This window comes from Rousettus aegyptiacus, unplaced genomic scaffold (genome assembly GCF_014176215.1).
Source record: "Rousettus aegyptiacus isolate mRouAeg1 unplaced genomic scaffold, mRouAeg1.p scaffold_m13_p_11, whole genome shotgun sequence".
Classification (NCBI taxonomy): domain Eukaryota; kingdom Metazoa; phylum Chordata; class Mammalia; order Chiroptera; family Pteropodidae; genus Rousettus; species Rousettus aegyptiacus.
In genome coordinates this window covers 10,641,842-10,663,755 of record NW_023416286.1, presented here as the reverse complement: position 1 = coordinate 10,663,755, position 21,914 = coordinate 10,641,842, and the positions used below count along the sequence as shown (strand labels likewise).

The window sequence follows — 21,914 nt, the reverse complement described above, 5'->3', positions numbered from 1 at the left end:
CGACACATGAGAAGATGATCATCTATGAACCAGGAAGTGGGCTCTCTGCAGACACCGAACCTGCCAGCTCCTTGATCTTAGACTTCTGAGCCTTCAGAACCATGAGAAAAAAAACGCTGATTGTTTATAAGCCTCCCCTCCCCTCCCCCAAAAAAGAACTAATGGAAATAATACTTATAACTATAACATTCAGTATAGTCCTTGGCATATGGGAAGGACTCAGTAAATGATAGCTATGGCTATTAATTAATTAAAAGGGCATTCATTAGGCTATGCTAGTTTAATGGAAATAATCCCTTTGTTCCAAATCTTCGTTAAGCAAAAATCCAATCTCTAATGTGATCTCTTTGGTGGATTTGTCCAAAAAGTAGCCTAAACAATTTGTGAAGTTAATTATTCTTGCAGTATACCTGTCTTTCAATTTGACAATTTTTCATTTATATATATAAATCAGTCTCTCATGGGTTTAGCTTACTTAGAGTAAGTTTCCAGCATTTGATAAAGTCTGCTTAAATTGATAAAAGTCAATGTCAAGAAAGGAAAGCAAAGAATGGATTCCTTGGTGGTCCTACCAAGATACTTTCATCTGGAGGGCTTCTCGTAGGAGGAGCCAGACATCATCCTCCCCTTTGACAATTAGCTTAATGCCACGAGATCTTACATATCACACACCTAACTTTATGGAGGTACATGTGGATGTCCATTTACCTACTCACCTACCCATCTATAGCTGTGTGTGTATGCGTGCACACATATGTACAGTGTACATGTGCTTAGTTTTACAAAGTGCCTTCACTCTGTGACTGTGAGACATCCGTAAAGGACCTTTGCACAAGGACTCTGCCCTTATTCTGTAGCAGATGAGAGTGTTGTTCCTCTCGCCTCATGTCATGCATTGTCTCAGCTAAGACGTCACGAGTCCCTACTAAGGACCAGGCTCTGTTACTGTGATCTGGCAGGTGAGCAGCGGGTCTGAGCCGAGATGCTGTGTTCCCCCAACCCCCACCAGCTATACAACATTTAACTGCTGAGAACATTGTTAGGGACTAAGAATTAGTTGAGTTTCTGGTGGGGGAACCAAAACCAACGAAAGAATATTTTAAGATAGAATGTCTGTATGAAGTAACAGCAGAATCAAAACTACCGAACATCTATTTTGTTTTTAGTTTTTCTACCAAGAAGAATGATTTTCCAAAGTCAAAGAGAGACTGAATGTGGTTAAAAAGGAAATACTACTCATAATCGGTAAAGAAGGTAATAAAAGAGCTTTCAGTTGTTTTAAATGATTTCAGGTCCGGACAAGTCCAAGAGTATTGAAGGAAATCACACATGAGAAACACCTCTATTGGTAATCTTTGAAGACTCATGGTCATTGAGAAAGATGCCAGGAGGTGGATTATTTTTAAAAAGGAAAATGTCAGACCTATTTGAGAGTCCTTGATGTCAATTCCTGGAAAAATTCTTGAATTGATGATTAAACAATCATTGAGTCCGTAAGCACTTGGGAAAGAAAGTAGTGATTACCATGAGTCACCTTAGATTCAGTAAGAACAAGTCTTGCAAAACTAACTTCAATTTCATTTTTGATTGATTAAATGCATTTTTTCCTTTTGACCTGTGTTTTATATAAGTATTTCATTATCTACTAATGTCTTAATTTAATATTGTCAGTCTACTAGAAAATATCCTGAGCCTGTACATACGTGTCAGTAAACTGCTCTCACACTGTAAGTTTGCAGAGAATAGATACACTGTGGGGAAAGGTAATTCCAGTTGAGTAGCATTTAAAAAGCACCTCTGCAATTAGGCACTATTCTAGAAACTGTAGATTAAAAGATAAACAAGACATGGTCCCTGTCTTTTAAATGTCTGTAGCTTACTTAAGAGAAGATGGACAGAGATTTGTTTCCCTTTCCGTCCATGCAGGGCCTGTAGTAATCCTCAGGACAAAACAGTCTACCTGGAAAACACAGCTACTTGTCTACTCAAAGTCCATTTCTCTCTTCTCTGCCTACAGACATCTGTTTTTTTTTTTTTTTTTTCAGGTAGAGTTCAGAGGTATGTCTTTTTTCTCTGATCTAGGGGATGATTGTGCTAAGCTAGTAAACTCACACCCCTTCAACAGTGGTTGTTTTAGGGGTGGGAGCTGACCCCATTCTGGCCAAAGGGACCTGAGATGAAGACTACTGGAGGCTTTGGAGAAATCTAGTCTTTCTTAAAACACAGGAGCGTTAGGAGAAACCTTGTGTGTCTCCGTCCCATTTTTGTGCAGTTGTGTGGAGACGTGTCTGTAGCAGTGGTTATGTTGTGAGCGTGAGGCCAGCTGGGTCCTGCCGTCACTGAACCTCTGAGCTAATGCTGGCAACCACAGATCTTTTACAGGAAACACAAAAACAAAAATGGCTAAGAATCCTATCTCTTAAACCACATTTAGTCAGATATTCAGTTACTTGGAGCTGAAAACTGACTAACTTATATCAGTGCTACACAAAATTTATTACGTTTTCTACTTAGACTAGTATCTTTCAATCAAGTGATATGTCAAAATGATGCTTTTAAAATACCAAGATGAAAGATTTAGGAAATGATTAAAACCACAGCATAATTAATGACCGTTAATCTCAATAAACTCTAAGAGTTTTACTACTTTAATGAAGAAGGATTTATAAGAACAATTTGCATGCCATTACACAACAATTAATCACAAATATTACGAGGCCTGTGGTATGTTTCTTGTAACATCATAAGCAAAATGTCTTAATTGTGTTCTAACTATGATAGTCAGTTAACTTTTTACTTCCTTATCTATGTGTGTTAAATAAAATTATGCCTTGACTATTCTGTCATTCTTAAAATAGCTGTTTTCACAACCTACTTCCCTACAAATGACCTGCAGAGAAAGAAAAATCCTTGGTTCTCAAAAGAATTATAATGGTACAACCCTATTTAGATTTCTGTCTTATTGAAATTGAAATATGTTTTAAACACCTATAGACAATGCGCAATACGATATAATTACCTGGCTTGTGGCAAACCATAGCTGGTCCCTACTCCAACCCGAGGCAAGCTATAGACAACTTTTTTCACTGTTGCTTGATCAGGGAAATTAAACATAACCGAGGCTGTGGTAAGAAGAAAAAACACGATTTAGAAAACCACGGGAAAGCTAGCTGTCAATTTCTGAAATCATTTTCAAGTGTTTAGCATGATTTATTCGTAGAGGTAATGAATCTTCATGGAAAATCAGCTTTCTGTGTAACTTTAAAACCATGAGAAATCTAGGATTAACATTTTCAAACAAATTAATGCTTTTTAATTTTTGTTTTAGAGCGGGCATCGCACACCATGTAAATAAATAACATTTAAATATGAGCACATTTTCTTTCAAGATATTTAAGGGGACTTACTTCGGTTTGCCATAAATACTTCCAAAGCAGTGTTTTGTAGAAGATAACGTCTTGAAAACACAGCTCGTATCTCACTGAACATCCATTTTCCATGGAGTCCCTCTGTGTATGCAAGAACCTAAAATAAACAGTTTACAGGGAAGTGTCAATCAGTGAAATGTGTGTCTACAACTTATCTGACGATATCTCAGTGCTGAATCAAAGTCTGTAAATCAGGGATCATCTTCCTGATTTTGTGATGTACAATGATACTGTCAATCATTTGACTCTGTGTATTTGCAAACTTTCAACCTTTCTTAATTTTCTTAATTGGCTCATTGTGGAAATGAAGGAGTAGAAAAGTTCTATGTTCAACGTGACCTGTGACTTAAAACAGAAAATGTATTACGACTTTTTGGTCTTGTATATAATTAGTTGGGCCAGGTGATCTGGTACAACCGTTGGTTCTTTTCCAACATCCCCTCTCCTCTTCCTTCCTCCCTTAATAAAAGCCCGGTTATCCTGAAGCGTCCACGCGGTCAGCCCCAGGCAAAGGATCATGACTGATCTAAGCCAGGGATGAGGAAATACTTTGGTAAAAGGCCAAATAGTAAATATTTTTAGGCTTTACAGGCCATATGGTCCCTATCACAACTACTCAACTTTGCCACTGTACCGTGAAAGCAGTCATAGACAATGTGTAAATAAACAGTCATGGTGTGTTCCATTATAACTTTATTTACAACAACAGGGGCGGCCTGGATTGGTCCCAGGGCCAGAGTCTGGAAGACCTATGGTCTCAGCCAATCGTGACAAAGTTGTTCCTTGCTTTGTCAAATTCCCTTGCAACCAGGGGCAAGGGCATTTTACTCAGTGCTGGCTAATGAGAACAAAATCGAAGTCATTTGGGGATGCTTCAAATAAGCTGATAAAATGAGTCTCATATAGCTGGCACAGTGCTGTCCCCTTCTCGCCTGTATAGAGATGTGATGGCAGAAACCGTGGCAACAACTGCATGGCCATGAGGAGGAGGCCAAGGGAACCACGCTGAGGTTGGCCCTGAGACAGAGCTACCGAAACCCTCTCAGCAGCCAGCCAGACGTGCGCGTCTCCTTACAAGACACAGAGAAATCCCTTTTTGATTAAGCCACTGTAGTCAAATCTACAACAAACACTCTCCTTCCTGAGACACCACTGTATACTAACAGTACAAAAACACGTTTCTACTCGCAGTGGTTACTCTGCATCATCTACCACATTTACATTTGCTTTGGTGAAATCAGAAATGATTGAATTTTACATACATGATATTCCTTAAGCTTTGAAAACAAGTTATGAAGTCCATTCTTACATCTCCTTTCTCTAGGAATTATAAATATGTACACACATGCTATATATGTACATACACACACACTATATATATATATAAGATCTATTGGTCTTTTATTTTTGGAAAATTCCATTTTTTTTTAACTCCTTAATACAACTTTTGTCTTTTGTAAACACTGGCAGGTTTTTGAAGGCAGAGATCTATTTAAATCTGCTACTTACTAGTGATAGGGCCTTGGAAAAATTAACTCCATCTGATTTTTGTCATTCAAAAAACAGTGATAATAGTACCTATTACCAATCAGTTTAAGTGGAGACACTGAATATAAATTGCATGGCTTTAGCTTATTTAAGTTCTGTTTCTAAGTTTATATATGTTGTTGTTGAACATAATGTGACAACTGTTTTTCAGTTCCTAAATGCAAAACTTTTTATGCATTTCACAAAAGGATAATAGTGACACACCACAATTTATCTTAAATTCTCAGTTGGATACAATGGTTTCCAGATGTGAATTTCATAGACCACTATAAGTTTTTTAAAATGGAAAAGGTACTAATACAGTGTTAATTTATTTTTTGTCAAGTAGGAAAAAAACTTAAGGCAAATAAAACAGCCACATCAACAAAAACCATCTTTCACTGTGACCTCTATTTCACTAATATATATATGTATATGTATATGTATATGTATATGTATATGTATATGTATATGTATATGTAAAAGGTCGTTTGAAAACCCAATAAAATAAATATAATCTCAGAAAAATAAGAAAGTCTTTCCCTTGAAAGCCGTTTTGGCATCATTACACTAAGCCAGTAAGCCAGGAAGATGCAGACGCACACACACACACTCATAGTTTTAATTTTTTGTCTCTTTGGGAACCATGACGTAATACTGAATATTTATACATTATCAGTTTCCATTAAGCACATTATCAGTTTATTTTACTTATAGCAGGCAGGTAGCTCACAAACACGTAGAAGGTAGCCTGGCTCCTTAAGCGTGCCATGTCTGACCAACAATGTCAGTTATCAATACATTGCTTTGCAGTTCCAAATTCATCCTTAATTACTTGTTCCATGGAAATGAATACGTGCCCTTTCTTCTCCCTTTGCCAGCTGGTGCAATGTTAAGCTTTGTCAGGAAAGGACACTGAAGAGACCGCAGGAGGAAGGCGCTTTCTTTCCGGCTCTAGTGTGTTTACTTGGGGGGCCCTGCAGACTGCAGGGGCCCCTCTAGTCCGGGCTACTGCCTTGACTGGCAGTTTTCTCCAGTATTCCCCGACCCCAAGGAGTTTCGTAGCAGAGTGCACTGGTGAGAACCCTCCTAGGCCCAGCTTCACCAACTCCCTAGAGCATGGATTTCTGGAAAATTCCAAAGGACCGAGATCCCCCAGCTAGGCCCCGCAGTGACTTCTGCACCATTTGGTAAGCTACAGGCTCACATGCCTCCCAACAAGGCTTGCAGGGCCAATCCTTTGGGTTCAAGGTCAGCTCTAAGGATGGTGGCTGCTCTTTACATAGGCATTCTAAACACAGGTCTCTCTCTCTTTTTATTTCTTACTCACCATTCCCTTGTTGCTCCAATCTCCTGTTGTAATTTACATTCTAATTATGTATATATCACACTTTCCCTGTTTAATTGCTCTGTGGTTTCTCTCTCCTGCCTGGAGCCCCGCAGACACACACACTCCATCAGTTCTCTGACCACCACTTTCTTAGCCGCAGGTGGGGCCCTCAGGAGCAAGAAAAAAAAGACACTAAGATAATCAGGGGAACTCAGTAAAGCCTGAAGGCAAGGAATGAAAAGAGAGAAAATAAAATTAAAAGAAAATTACTTTGCTAGTAGCTAGTAAACAGCTCAGGAAAGCAAATTCCAGGAGTGAGATCTGAGGCTCCAAAGCTATTTGGGACAAGGGCGCTATCTGAATAAGCGCGCAGACCTCAGAAAAGGCCCCGGCAGGGAAAAATCACACATATAAAACTTCTTATAACTCGATGCAAAAAAACCTGCCTAATTACTTTACAGATACCCATGCTATAGTTGAGTTTTTGAAATCCCTAAAAAGGGGGCTGGTCATAATTTCCTGTTGGAGAACCCAGTGGAGCTTAGAGTCTTCTTTTTTTGTTTCATAGTAAACCACCTCCTGCTTTCGCTTCTTCTTGTTTACTTCAAGACTGATTACGGGATGCAAATAACTATGCGATTGATTATGGAATGCAAGCACTCTTAAATTTTTTTAATTAATCTTTTTTACATCCTCCCTTGTGAGCTCGCCTTTCCTGGCACTCCGTGGAGTTACCATGCACTAACCTCCTCGTCTCCTCCACTGCATCGCTTAGTTTTAATTCTGTGCATGGCACTTATTTTCTTATTCGTTTGTTTTTTGTCTCTCCTCTCCCTGTGACATGAAAGTTCCACGAGAACAGAACCTGTGTCTATCTTATTTACTGTTCAGTACACAGCGCCTAAAACAGTGCCTGGCCCAGGTACACTTGCTGGTTGAATAAATCACTAAGAGAAACGGACAGAGATCACACATATGGGGGAGATTACAAGACATCTCACCAAGTGTATGTATGCATGTCCGACTCCTTGCTGAGCTGGGAAAAGCTTTCCAGTTTGGCCTTTAGACTTCTCATGTTTATTATCCTAATGGGGGAGCCCACTTCAGACTTAATCAAGACCTAAAAAAGCAGTCTCAATAGGACTGGTTTCTTTCTCTTCTCCAGTAGTTTAGTTTGCACCTTTGAGAACTCTAGATGGGTTATTTCCCATCCTGAAAGACCCCGCCCCACACTAAAAGAATTCCTTCACCCCAGAGGGGTTAAGGAAGGTCTCTAGGCTATGGTGTTTTGACTTCATTTTACAGACTTATGCCTATCACACAAGAAAATGTATACTAAGGGGTGTCAGAGAATATCATTTGGCTCTCTTCGTGGCCATCAATTTTATTTCTGGTAAGTAATTTAAAACTTTTTTTTTAAAGTAAAATGAACACAATTAGACTGAAAAATAAAATGAAACAAATGATGAACTGTTGAGATAAACACTAGCATTCAAGTAAATTCTGCAGGTGCCACGGTCTTCCTTGGACTGCACCCCCGGTCTCCTGTGCTCGTGGGTGACCAGAAGCCCTGACACTCGGGGAAGGCGGAGCGCGTACCTTGGTGAGGGCAGCACGTGGAGGAGAAAGTGGAGGTTTTGAGACTAAAGGCAGAGCGACCAGTTGGGATACTACTTCAGGCAAATGATGAGTTGTTTTATCAATTTCTACATATTTCCGAAATGTAAGGAAATATCACTTATAGTTGATTAACTATCAAGTTTATGGCGCATTTCTATAAAAATCTGGGCATCAAGCCTAGGTCTGAAATATGACCTGATATTATAATATTGTCTGTATTTTATTTATACTTTTACTAGTTACATAATAGTCTATATAAGTTTCAGGACCTTCTATAATAACTCTTTAAGTTTGGTTTTCATTACAGTCCAGGATATTTTTCGAAACTATGTAAGCATTTTCATTTATACTTGAGGTTTGTGGTTTTTGCTTTAAGTCAGCCTTTTCATATCATCCGGTTTGTGCCTGCCTGCTTCTCCAAATTATTTAATATACTATGAAATCTAATCAACAAATGCTAATGACCCCATTCAGTTTCATTTTCTGAAAATTAAATAAACGGAATTTTTATTACATCACATAGGTCAGGTCATAAACAAGAATACTAAAGCATCTGGATCCCAAATCTTAGAGTACTTTGTGATTTTTCTGGAGTGACCACTGAATGATTTTGAGCTAACTGCTTAGCATCCCAGAACAGCGAAGGGAGAAAGAGCTCATGGCAGCCTCATACTCCGAGGTCTGCCTCACTTCAGCCGAAGCTCACAGGAATCCATAGCAAACAAATGTAACAGAGACCCCTTGGAAACCGCCTCGCCCAAATGCGTGTGCTTAACACATATTATCTGATGATCTTGTTGAAGAAAAACAGGGTTGTTGTGCACTTGTGCGTGTCAGACATGTACATGTTGTCAGAATCGTGTATATGGCTGTCAGATCGGTTTCATCTTTTCTTCCTTTCAAGGCAGCTAATACTGTGCAATGTACAAAGTACTTGTTTAGTGATAGCTTTGCGGATCTCAAATCACCTAATACATATATTAAAACGAGTACTAAAAATACTTTTTTCTTTGAATATGAAAAATCTAAATTTTGCTTCAAGTTACATTTTCTGTTAAGAACTGACGAGGCTGCCGCCGGAGGCTGGGTGGGCACGCCTGCTCAGTGCTTGTGAGTTCGTCTCGTCAAACGGGCCACTGCGGCTCCAACGGTTTAATTAAATGGCTTTTAGCACAACGTCAAGTTGCAAGTCCCCATTACTTTTATAATCCCGTATAAATGATCAATGATTTTGGATATAACGAATATGTTCAAGATGGAATAGTTCAAAAGTAACTTCAGGTTTACAGTCACACATGATCATCCATACTCTTCCCGTCCGCCAGCTCATGAAGAGGATTTGAAGTCTCAGAAAGAAAGCTAAACCGCAAGATGGAAGGAGCACGGGTCCTAACGTGGCCCCGTGCGAGGTCAGCGCTGTCCGGCTCGCGCACATGGTGCGTGCGGCGAGGACACGGGAGCGGCAGGGACTGCGGGATGTCTGGCACGCTCCCCTGGCCCTCTCCACGTGTCTCCGGATGCTATTTCCTCACCAAAGGTGTGGAGAGGTATAAGCTATACAAAATCACTGGACGATTATGGGAAAAAAAAACAAGAAACAACACAATGCGCTGCTTTACGGGTAAAGGTAAATTAGGTATGCAAAACGAACAGAGCAAGTTTCCAGACCCTGAGCTTCTTAAATTCTATCTGCCTGAGAATGAACCCGGGAGGGAGGCGCAGGCTCTCTTTCCCATCGCCCTTCTCACATTGCCCTTTTCAAAATGGGGGCGGGGGGTGGAGGAAGGGCTCTCTCCGGTGTACTGCTCTGTACTGCTCGGGGTGTGAGATCTACTGGGGGGTGACGGGTGGGAGCCTCAAAGAGGAAACAATTCAAAATACTGACGGAGGTGCTGAAAAGTGTATGTCCTCAATGACTGGGTTAAAAAAACCCTTTCATGAGTCAGATGGTTTCCCAATTCACTTTTACGAGCTGAAGCTGGATCTAATTGGGCTGTCAGTTGACAGATAATTAAAAATAATTTTTGATGATAGATCACTAGGTGATTTTTAGCATACAACTTAGAAGTGGTACAAAAATTACAGCACTGCTATAATAAAACTTCAATATCCTTCTTATTTGTGTGAATAAGATTTTTCAACACTTCTACAAAAAAGGAGAAGAAGCTCTAATATTAATCCCTGTATTGTCCTAGTAATAAGCAATATTCTTATGCAAATATATTAACTGCTTATCTCATTAAGAGATAAATTACCAATAGCATTTTACTTTTTGTGTTTAGTATTTTTCAAAGTCACAATATATTTATGTTGTTGATAATATTTGTAGCAATAATTTTCTCCAGAATAAAAATTTTAAACATTTAGAATTTTATGCTTAAAAAATTTTTCAAACTAAAATTTCAATTCATAAATATATATGCTTTTTGCAGGTTTGTATAATATATTGATCAATATAAGGCTTGCAAGTATAAAATATTTTTAGATTTGATAAATTTGGGGGAGGGAATTAAGTAAAAATATGAGTTCAAGAGAAAGAGGAATTACATAAAGTATCTATTTGAAAAAATATATGTGTATTTTAAAATAGATGATAGTAATCAAATTACTATTCTATTGGATATATTTGATTCTATTGAGTATATCCAAAAGGTGAAGTGACAATGTTATTTTAAAATATCAATATTTACAGCATACAGGACATTATATCTTTAAAAAATTTTTAGACTTATGAAAAAATTTCAGATGTTAACTTAGACATGTGCGAGGTGGTATGTAGTTTTCTGAAACTGTTTTACAGGGTGGATGGGGGAAAAAAAAGAGGACAAAGGCAAGAGCTCAGCCCCACGTAATAAAGAAACTCTCAGACATGGGATGGAAAAGTCTCACTTTTGTCTTTTATCCAATTAATGAATCAAATCATCAGAATAAAACTGTCTAGGGCAGGCACCATAATTAGTACAATCTAATACAGACCAAAAAGTTGATTACTGAGTCAAATGTTTTCATATTTTCATTTGAAAATAGGAAAAACTGGAAATGGCTTAACTCTAAAGAAAACAAATAATCAAGAAATTAAGCTGGCAGAATGGTTTCTACAAAATACATTTTCAATGAAAATTAAGCAATATATAGTATATTGTTATACTTCTGAGGTTAAATATTCATAATTATAGTTGTTATCAGTATATGGGTTAAAATTACATGGTTGAAACATCCTATAATTGGGAGACATTTAGGCAGCCCATCCACAGAGAGCTTTTTATTAAAGCCTGCATTTTGCTCTAATTCATCAGTGGATTTACCTGCCTATCCGAGATCGGAATCTTCTCTGGGACCAGCCTCCCTTACTTACTTCGAGTCCTCAGGTGAGGTAGCTAATTTTCGCATCTTCTTTATCATAAAGACAGGGGAAGTAACAGTACCCAGCCTCACAGCGTGGTCGTGAGGATTGAATAAAATAACTCTTTTTAAAAATGCTTAGTACAGTGCCTGGCACACAGGAAGCACTTAAATATTAGCCTACTGCTATAATTATTGCCTACTGTCTCATGCACACACACACACACACACACACACACTCACTCACACAGCAGCAGCAGATCGCTGTTTGGGTTTAACTTTCATTAACGACACTGCCAGCAAGAGAGGAGAAAACCTGGACCACAACGTAGAACCTTTTAAACTAACAGCCACAGCTACTGTTTCCTTAGTGGCAGTTTATATTCTAAAAATCACAGTACCAATCTCTTAACTTTGGGACATTGGTTATCGCTCTCATCGTTAGTAGTGATGATTCTAAGGTTTCTTCCTATCCAACAAACAGCCTGTAATTAGACCAGCTCTTCCCCGTTGAGCTTGTCCTCATGATTTATCAATTTTATTTTCTTTCAGGGACTTTAATTTAGCAAATGATGGCCATGATCCAGTGGTGAACAAGAGAGGTGGAGTCCTTGTCCTCAAGAGGCTCACCGTCTGGTGGAGGATCACAGTGTGGGGGAGGGGACAGGGAAAGACGAGTGTCCCGAGCAGTAGGGACAACATGTATGTAAACATGGTGCTTTGGGGGCATGGGTCCAGGCTGTCTGAGGCAAATATTGTAAAGAGGAGAGATTAGAATAATAAAAGGTGGGCAAGGAGCCAGTTTGTGGGGTTACATCCTGTAATTTGTGTTAAAGAGTTCGGACTTTTGGTCTGAGAACAATGGAGAGCCACTGTGTTAAACAGAGGGGCGGCGACTAAATCTGCACTTCGGAGATCACTGCTGTTACCACAGGTAGAGGCCGTTTGGCTAGAGAAGGGCCTGCTGCTCCAATAATCTATGCAAATGTTATCTGATGTTCATTAGTAGAAAACCATGAGTATTATTTATACCGCTCCAATAGCGTCTCTCACGTGGTGCTAAGTACTTTCACAGTCACCTGTTTTGTTATAAACGTCCCCTAAACAATGGTAGAGATATGAGACTAAGTTGAATTCTATTTGGTATTCTTTCCAGAACCTGCACATGAAAGGAATTCAATTTTTGTTGAAAAAAATCTTTAAAATTTAATTTCCAAATCACTTTGAGGAGCAGCTGGAGTCCTCTGTGCTTCATTTTCAAATGTAAACTCTCAAAATTATGGTAAAACTCTCAAAAATTAAAAAATGATACTGGCAAGGTTGCTTCATTTTTGTCCTACTCATGAATGTCCCCATGTGTAAGGATTATATATTTGGCTGTGTTTCCTCGTTTTCTCAAATTTGGCAAACTCTAAAATCTTGTATTTGTCTCTCTGCTGTTCTTTTACAAAGAGAACAGATAGCAGGGGAGAACTCTACGCTTTGAAAAGAAACCAATTTCTAGTTTCTACTATTAACTTTCATTTCCATACGGAGCACATGAACTCTCCTTGTATTACTCTGCAGGACGACAATTTTTAAACTAGTTATATTTATACATCTCCTGTTTTAAGATTTATTTTCTTTTGTAACAGATCATTTGGATTTCTGGGTTAGAGAGTTTTCTTTGAACCAACTTGGTAATTGGATCTGATTTTGTAAATACCATAAATTGGCAGCACAAATAGTTTCCTCCTTTTGGAAATATTTCAATTAAAGTTTTAGGTGCAGTCAGAAATGATACAAGATTAGATGGGGGAGTTGCAGTAATTACTGTTGCAATCGTGAAGTCAGTTTTACTATATAAAGGAGAATTGCTTTACACTGGAGATCTAATTATGTTATGAGAGAACTCATGTAAAACATTAAAAACTTTTATTTTTTAAAGTTTTATTTAAAAATTGTATAATGAATTTTATTTAAAAATTTAAACACACAGAAACGTACAGTGAAGAGAGAAATCTTAATTTTTTTTTAAATTTAAAGGCAAAATTATTTTTTCTTTAGTTAACACTGGTTTATATTTACCTGGGAAAACGCACATAATATAAATGCTAGCATACTTTTCCATTTATATTCATTAGAATTTCAAGTATTTTTTAAAAAATTTGGATCCCAGTATACCATGAAAATCATAAAAGAGCTTATGTATGTAAAGCATATGTACTTATGGTACTTAGCAGTTATGTAGGAAGCGGTAACTACTGTGAGAAGTAGTGTAAAATCTTCTATTTAGCCGCATCGTGCATTCTGTTTAGCTCTTAAATCCCACCCATCCTGAACAATCCTCAGCTCCCAAATGCGCCATGTTCATGCTCTGTGCCCGTGCACGTGGAGCTTCTTCTGCCCAGCAGATCCCTCCTCGTTTTGTTCTTCCGATTAACTGCTATTGACGACGAGCCCGATACCCGCTCTGAGGCCCTGTGCACTACCGAAGCGTTGTTATAGGTGTCGGTTTACTTACCGGTGTCTCCTGCTAACCCATGAGCTCACCGAGGGCGTCTCCGCATTCTTCACACTTAGCCCAGAGCCCAGCACACAGCAGTGATTTAATAGTAGTAAATCATTAGAAACGCGTTTGTTGATCTATATTTAGTAATACACATGCGCAGCAAAGTTCTCAACTTCTATGATCCATATTAATTAAAAGCATTCATATCAAGATAGTCCAGAGTTGATTCTCAATTCATTATGCACTGGACAGAACATGGAAGGCGCCCCAGCTGGAAAGTGCTTCTTTACCATGTTGCTCACAATGACCCTGCCTCTCTGGCCCTGGCGGACCGAACGGGATGGACACCTCCTATCACCTAGTAACCGAAGTAGGAGAGCCACCCACGGCTGGAGGGAACTCTGTCCACCAGGGCCGTATTCCCCGCATGCTGGCTGGCCGCCTCCATCACACAGTGCGTCTTAGTGATTTGAATGTCACAGGCATTCGAGGAAGCAGAAGCCAAGGCGAGTCTAGTGTAGATGTGACCACGTCCTGCTCCGGACACGCCCGGTAGCACTGTGCTCTCCTGGCCCGGCCCCTGGTCTCCTTTTTGGCCCTTGTCCATACTGTGAGAGGTCTCTTCACAGCACGCGCCATAGACTTTGCAGAGTTATTATGGAGTTTATTAATGTAATTTCCCTACTCTTTGACCAATTTTGTATCTCCATGGCTGTGCACAGTGCCCGTTACATTGTTGAAACTCAATAAATAATTTGTTAAGTGACTAAATTAAATGTATATTTAGAGCCAGTTAGTCTGCAGGAGCAAAAACGTCAACAGAGGCAGAGAGTGACGGGCACTGAGTAACGTTAATGGGCGTGTGCGGCACGGGGCGTCCAAACACCACACCACTGGCACCTTTTTCAGAAGGCCTGACGGGAACTCTCTGCGCGAACTTTACTAGACTTTCCTACAATAAACGCGGCAGTAGATGCCACCGCCTTCCCACTCGGGATCTGCTCCTGCTCCCCCGCCCTCCGCCCTCCTGACCAACAACGCTGATGCATCCGGGTACTGAGTCTCTCCATGCGCTTCTGAGTCGGGACACACTCGCCCCACGGCTGGTCCCAGAGGGCGGTCAGCATCCTCATTCTTAAGAAGGGACCAGTAGAAGAGATGCTCTCTCCTCCTCTAGACATTCCTGAGCTTATGATGATTTGGAAGAGTGTTGAAGCCGCATTGCTGTCAGCGTGAGAGTGAGGACCAAGGATGACAAAGTGGAGATGGGGAATGAACCTGGGTTCTCGAAACATCCGGGAACAGCTGATCAATCAACCCTGGGGACTAGTATAATTCAGAACTTAGTATAATTTTATGATACCTACACATGTCGAGCACACACACACACATATACACACATAAATACATACATACATACATACATACACACATACATACATACAAAGGCATTTGAGTTAGGGTATCTATTACTGGCAGCTCAAAGTTTTCTGATACAAACTCTTATTTCCCGTTATAACCTTCATTGAAAAAGGAAAAAGCTTGATTAGTTGCAAAAGGAAAAAGCTTGATTAATACACACACACACACACACACACACACAATAAGAACTTTCTGTACTAATCTGCTCAAGTTTCTATAAACCAGAACTATTTAAAAATGAAGTCTATTAAAGTTTTTAAAACCCTACTTTGTATATGTTCTAGAACAGCTTTCCCTCCTCGTCCGCCTGATAAAAGTCTTACTATGTACTGAAAGCCTAATGCTCAGAAGAGCATTTCCTCAAAAGATATTTACTGTTTGCCAAGGATCCGACAGGTAGGCACCAGGATATCAGGGGCCAGGAAGACAATATGATAATGAATTAATTTTCTTGTTTTAAAGGTTTCTTTTTCCGTGATAATTAGCAATTGAAAGCTGTTTGCACGCAATACGAGTTTGAAGCTAAGTTTGTTTTCACAGGACAGCCAGAGTACCGGGCACTCGCAGACACACTCTTAGGGTTCGTGAGAATGTGTTCCCCTAGCTGCAGTGCCTCTAGAACCACCGTCCCCCAAAGACCAGCTGTAGAACGAGCCCCATCTTCGTGCAAGGAGCTGGGACTCAGGACGCCCTTCAGCCCGGGTCTTATTCTTACGGGCACCTGCACCCCGCAGGATGGGTGTCATGTGCTGTTGTCGCCTTTCCTCATCCCACCAGGGTGTACGGTTGGTGGGCCCTTTATTAGCGCTTCGTTTGGTGGACTATGATAATTTTTATGCACTTGTACGCCATGCCGGAGCAGAAAGAACTCAGATGTTAGAGGATGACACACGGGGTGCCGTCTGACTCAGCCACTCCCGAGCGGTGTTATTTGGGGAACGTTCTTGCCACTTAACACGAAAGGAGAATAATCACATCCGCTTTGCGGGGGTGTCGTAGCGAGTGAACAAACACACAGAGTGTCTAGTGGAGACATTAAGGTGTCGGACACGTAAACTCGTGACCCTGCCCAGCCGGCTTCGGGAGAGTCTCGGCGCGCAGTGGCGGGCAGCCCTGCCCTGGTCTCAGCCAGACCCTGTTCCAGCGGCCACTGCTCTGTGAACCCAGCTCTGCCCTGAGTCTCACAGCAGTCCCACCGCGTCTGGTCATGTCCCAGAACCTGTTCTTCTATGCCACTTACATGCCACTTACTCGAAGCCAATCATATGGCTTTGAGTATTCTGTTTGCTGTGTTTGAAGTTTAATCTTAAAACAAAAACAAAAACGAAAACAAAAAAACCTTACTGCTTCAGCTAGAGACAACTGAGTTACTGAATTTCCTGTGGTATTTTTACTTGTACTCTCATTTCTCAACATTAGAGAATAATTAACAACTCTTCAAGAAATGCAAGTCAATTTAAATATAAACAGCTCGGTAAATGCCCCTTGCAGTCCATGAATGTATTTCATAAATACCTGTAACTGGGGGTAAAAAGAGGTTTTTAGAGACTTCCCAACTTTTGCAGGTAATGAAAATAGTATTTCCAGTGTTAGGCATCCCCCCACAAAGTCTCTTCTGTGTTAACATATAACCCTAGATTATTTTTGTTTCTCCTCTTTACTTTATATTTCTTGATTATAAAGCTATCTATTTGCAGCAAAATACTACTTTGCTGAGAATTTGCTATTTTTCTGTTTCGTTTGATCATCATGATTAAGTACTCTGTCCCCAGGCAAAAGCTGTTAGCATTACACGTCACTGATTCATCAAACGAAGATTTAGTCAGCACCTACCACGTTCCAGATACTGTGCTAGGTGATAGGAATACATCAGTAAACAAGAGGAAGATGGCCCCTCCTCTAATGGAGCTCTCAGTTTCTATTCATGCCTTGATACTCGATTGATATAATAATAATTCTATTCCACTGGATTGTTGAACAATTAACTGTATTTAACAGGTGTCTCCACCATAAGTAGCAGAGGTCACCTTTCTAGAGGCAAGAGGCTGTCCAGCGACTTAGTTGCAGAAAGGATTAATGGAGACTTGGATTTTAAACTTAGCTCTCAGTGGACCATGGATCTAATGATGACAGTGAGGCCGTCGAGACCCTTAAAATGAGCGTAGGTATGAGCTTAAATCTCTATTTTGGAAAGGCCATTCTGGCAGCCATGAGAAGCACTTGGAGGAATGCTAAACTGAAAATCTGACTTATGCCACTAGGGTGTGAAGGAACTCTAATCTAAGACAGCTGCCGTAGGTAGGAGGAAGGGAAAGACAGTACGCGCATTTATAAGACAGGATTAATAGAATTTGAGTGTTTTTGTTTTGTTTTCTGCTGATGTAAAGTAATGAGAAGAACTGAAGCTGTCGCAAGAGTTTCTGGCTCCAGGGACGAGACGAATGGTGCTCTTACACCATTCGCTAGGTTTAGGGTTACTGGCAGATGATGAGTGTCGTGAAAAAGATAAGATACAGCACTCTCTCTGCTCGTTAACACCCACGGAAATGTAAACTGCGCAAAGAAAACTGTGTCAGCAAAAACAATGACTCTATCTATACTTGACTACTTTAAAGAAATGATGACCAGTGAATAAGATATAAATTAAAAAATCTAGTTTGTTATTAAAGTTTTGCCCTCCACTAACAACAGCATGAATACACCTAACAATATTATTTTCTCCGGATATGGAGGTTCTTCACATGTCTCAGTTTTAACCCCACATCATGGCGCTTGACGTAGTGACTGTCACGTGAGACAAGTGTGCGGCTCCCCGGAGCACTGCTGTAAGTACCTCCGATGTTCATGTTTTCGTCCCTAAATAAAAGCACATACTAGAGACACCCACACGGCAAACTAAGTGATAAAGACGGTGACCCGTGTGGCACGGAATTCTATACAGTGAATATATTATGAAGTGTTCATACATTAGCTAATTATATTTCGATAATGTCATGCGGTTAAAGTTTTTAAAATTACAGAGCAGAAAGATTTTTATTGAGCATATGGGTAAATTAAAAAATATTCTTATCCTTAAAACTAATGCCACTAAAATTTGGGAGGATGTTTTATACAGTAATAACATATTAATCTAGACAGGAAGTAGGTTAAAAAGGAGATATACATATACATACATGTTTCATAATATATAGTATAAGTCTGTATGATAGCTAATGCAAAAATGCACACGTATGACAAACTGTCCTACAGACTTTGAAAGAGTAAAACTTTGCTTAAAAAAAGTCAAATACATAAATCACAGAAAACATAGTACAAATGACTCTTTCTTGACTGAAAGCATGATTAGCCTCACCCATAGTAAAATTAAAGCTATGTGGAAATACTATTCTTATCTGTAAAACTGGAAAAAATCTAGAAGTTTCATCATACTGACTTTGCAGGCATTCACCAAGGATACTGCTGCTGGGAGCGCAAACTGGTATAACTTTAATCGAGGGCATTTTTGCATCGTCTATCCAAATACCAAACACATGTACCGGCTGACCCACCAAGTTCATTTCTAGGAATTTGTCCTGTGGCTACACTCCCACAAATGCAAGATGAAGTATGTGCCAGATTATTCATTGTAGCATTGTTTGTAACAACAAAAGAATGGAGGAAATGCCCACCAATGGGTGGGGGGAATTCAATAAGGCCATTAAAGTGTGGAATAAGCTTACATTATTTGGGATGCCTTTTTAAAAATTATGATACAAAGTTATACATAAAATTATTTATGTAACTGGATATTTATTTAGAATGAGAAAAAAAAAGCACAACAAATATTGGAGCCTTAGAATGCAGGTTGTGTTCTTCTGAGGTCTCTTAAGGCAAGTGGGTAAACTGAGACCAGTCCACAATTCCTGACGACTTTTGTCTCTCTCCAGGCCCTGTGGAGTGAGGAGCCTGACGCTGAAGCTTCCTGAGCTTTACAGTAATTCGTCAAGTAAATCTAGGTGCGTGTACACACACTAATTCCTAATTATTGTCATAATTTTACTTCATTTCTCAACATAAATTTTAATTTATTTTTAAAATGTGACAATATAGATCAGAAATCTCAAGTATGTCACAAACAGGTAGTGACTTCACTAACTTTACCATACCTATAACAAAGCTTTTGACATTGTAAGCATTATATAAGACATTGTGGTCTTAGTCATTTTTATTTTTAGTAAAACAGCTAACGTATGTTCAACATTATATTTCAAAGTACTTAAGAGGTCTTTGAATATACATGAAAAAATACCCATTTTCCTTCTCTTTTTTTTTTTTTTTTTTAAAGATCAATGCTTTCTCCATTAAGGGCTGATTTCCCTGTGTTCATCTGCTCTAAACTAGCTTTGCCTAGTGTTATTTTTTTTTTAATATGAAGGGGCAAAGATATTTTAATGCATTTTGAAATAAAATCCTAGCCTTTAATAAATGCCAAAGCATCTAAACATTAAAATGAAATTCAATGATAAATCAAAGCTAAATAAAAAAATTACACTTCCTTCAACTTTTTAGATCTACACAGGGTTTTATAAAGTGATATTAAAAAGAAAGTTTAATATATGATAGTTGACAATTTAAAACTAATCCCCACTCTCTTTCTCTTTTGTGAACCACCAAAGCAAAGTCCAAAAGACAGCATAAGATAATCGCAGGTCCAGTATGAGCTTTGCAAGCCCCATCGAATGGGCGTAAAAACATATATAAAAAGATGAAAGTGCTTTGCTTTTACATATGGAGAAATAAATCAGCGAAAAGCTGAAAAAAAGAAGTGAGATGTTCCATAGGGGCAGGTTAAGTCTGATGCTAATGCTCACTTAAAACGGTGACAGTCTGGAGCAGCGAAGCCTGGCTGGGCTGCTTTAATTTCTCCCTGGAATAGCTCTCGCCCAACCCTTCTGCAGCACATCAAAGTCTCTGGAGCTCAATTAAAATTGGATTATATTGAAATGCTCTATCTATGGGAACTGTGTGCTCACTAACACTTTTCTCTCAGTAATACTCCAGATGACAGTTGCCCATCCCAATTTAAACAGTTGTCATAGAGACGGGGAACTAAAGCAGCAGAAACTAACAATACAAAGGAAAGGTAGGGGCAAAGATTTCTGTGAATGAGGACCTTTCTTCTTTTTAGCAACACTGTTTATTACACCAAAGACAAAATGACAAGGGACACAAACAGTATTACATTTCTTTATCTTGCATGTGAATGGAAAGATAGCTAACAGTTGCACTAAGATTATGTCAATATACATGGTTGATTTTTTTTATCTGATCATGTTCTACATACTAAAAGTTAAGATCAAACATTTCTCCCAATGAAATGCATCTATCAGAAATGTTAAGAATAAAGAGACTGTATCTAGCAAGTCTATAAAGTAAAGATGCCAATATCTACTTTTTAATTGCAGGTATAACCCAGGGAGAACAGTTCCTTGGCTAACAATTTTATTTTCCCTTTCCAACATGACAGTTTTAAAAGTTCAAATTTGGGGTTGAAAACGATAAACCATGTACATTTCAATGCACACCAATATTTTGGCAAATCCACTTAACCTTAAAAGAAGTCTATCACTGACAAAGACACATATTTCTACACTTGGTTTTGGAATCTATTTCTCCTTTTATTAGCAGGTATTCCATAATCTTCTATAATTTCCCTTCGTGACATCAAAGCCCATCAACACAAGCAGAAAACTGTCAGCTTCCTAAAGGTCCAAGAATGAAGATAGCGTAAATGTCTGGCAGGTTTGAAAAGCAATATATCTTAGAGTGTAGGCTGCTAGTAATGATACTATGTTCTCATGTAGATAGCATGTTTCTGGCACTAGGAAAACTCTTAACCTTTCTTGTAATTGGCTTATCGCAAGTGCCGAGGTTCTTCCTCTTACCACTGGGCAAATCACCACGGAAATAAATTAACTGTTGCTATTTTATAGAGCATCGTGCTGCTTTTATTTTTCTTTTAAGATCTCAATACCTATGGTTCTTTATCTCTGGGGAAGACTGTTAGGATTTTGAAAGCAGCAACAAGGCAGAGTGCAGACGGTGCAGGCCAAAGGGGATGGAAACAAAAATGTGTCAGAAAAATCTAAAAACTGCACAGATCAAAATTTGTCTAAACAAGGCCCTGGTTTAAACCAACAAGAAAGGCCCCAACAGCCTGGGTCTTGATGAAGTGCTGACTATTTATTTATTTATTTATTTATTTATTTATTTATTTATTTATTTTTAGCCCAGCTGTAGAAAACACCATCTAATGAACCTGTCTGGGGCGGCTGTCCCCCATCCTGTCAGGCATGTCAGAAAATGACAAGCACTGGGGACAGGCCGCCGCCAGTCACAGACAGGCCTGCCAGCTGGAGAGTTCAGACCCAATCTAATCACACCACCAGAAAATAACTTTCACGCTTTCAGCTTGACAGGATGGACTTGAGGAAAAAAAAATTAGGACTGGAAACAATGCTTTTTGTTTCAATTACATATCTTTTTTACACAGTAATTAAAAGGCATCTACAAACACATGCAATCCACGTTACTTCACATTAATGCAACAAAGTATAAATGTCATTATTAGAGGAAACCAGACATAAAGGTTACTTCAATAATATGGATACAGAGAAAAGAAATATAAGACCACCTCTGTCTCTGTGTACATAACCTATACTGTATCGGAAAATTTAACATAGTCTTCAATTCAGTTTATTGGGGTCATAATCTC

The 21,914-nt window shown here is 39.1% G+C and overlaps 1 protein-coding gene across 16 annotated transcripts in view; it reads right to left on the bottom strand.

Moving 5' to 3' along the window:
- Nucleotides 1-21,914, bottom strand: part of NBEA (neurobeachin) — a 611,133-nt gene that overhangs the window by 102,001 nt on the left and 487,218 nt on the right. For all 16 annotated transcript variants that reach the window (XM_036228295.1, XM_036228296.1, XM_036228300.1 and 13 more), the window contains 2 exons: nt 3,408-3,525; nt 3,020-3,122 (listed from right to left, as the gene is read on the bottom strand). In XM_036228295.1, the coding sequence (XP_036084188.1) occupies nt 3,020-3,122; nt 3,408-3,525 (221 nt within the window). The remainder of the gene's footprint in view (nt 1-3,019; nt 3,123-3,407; nt 3,526-21,914) is intronic.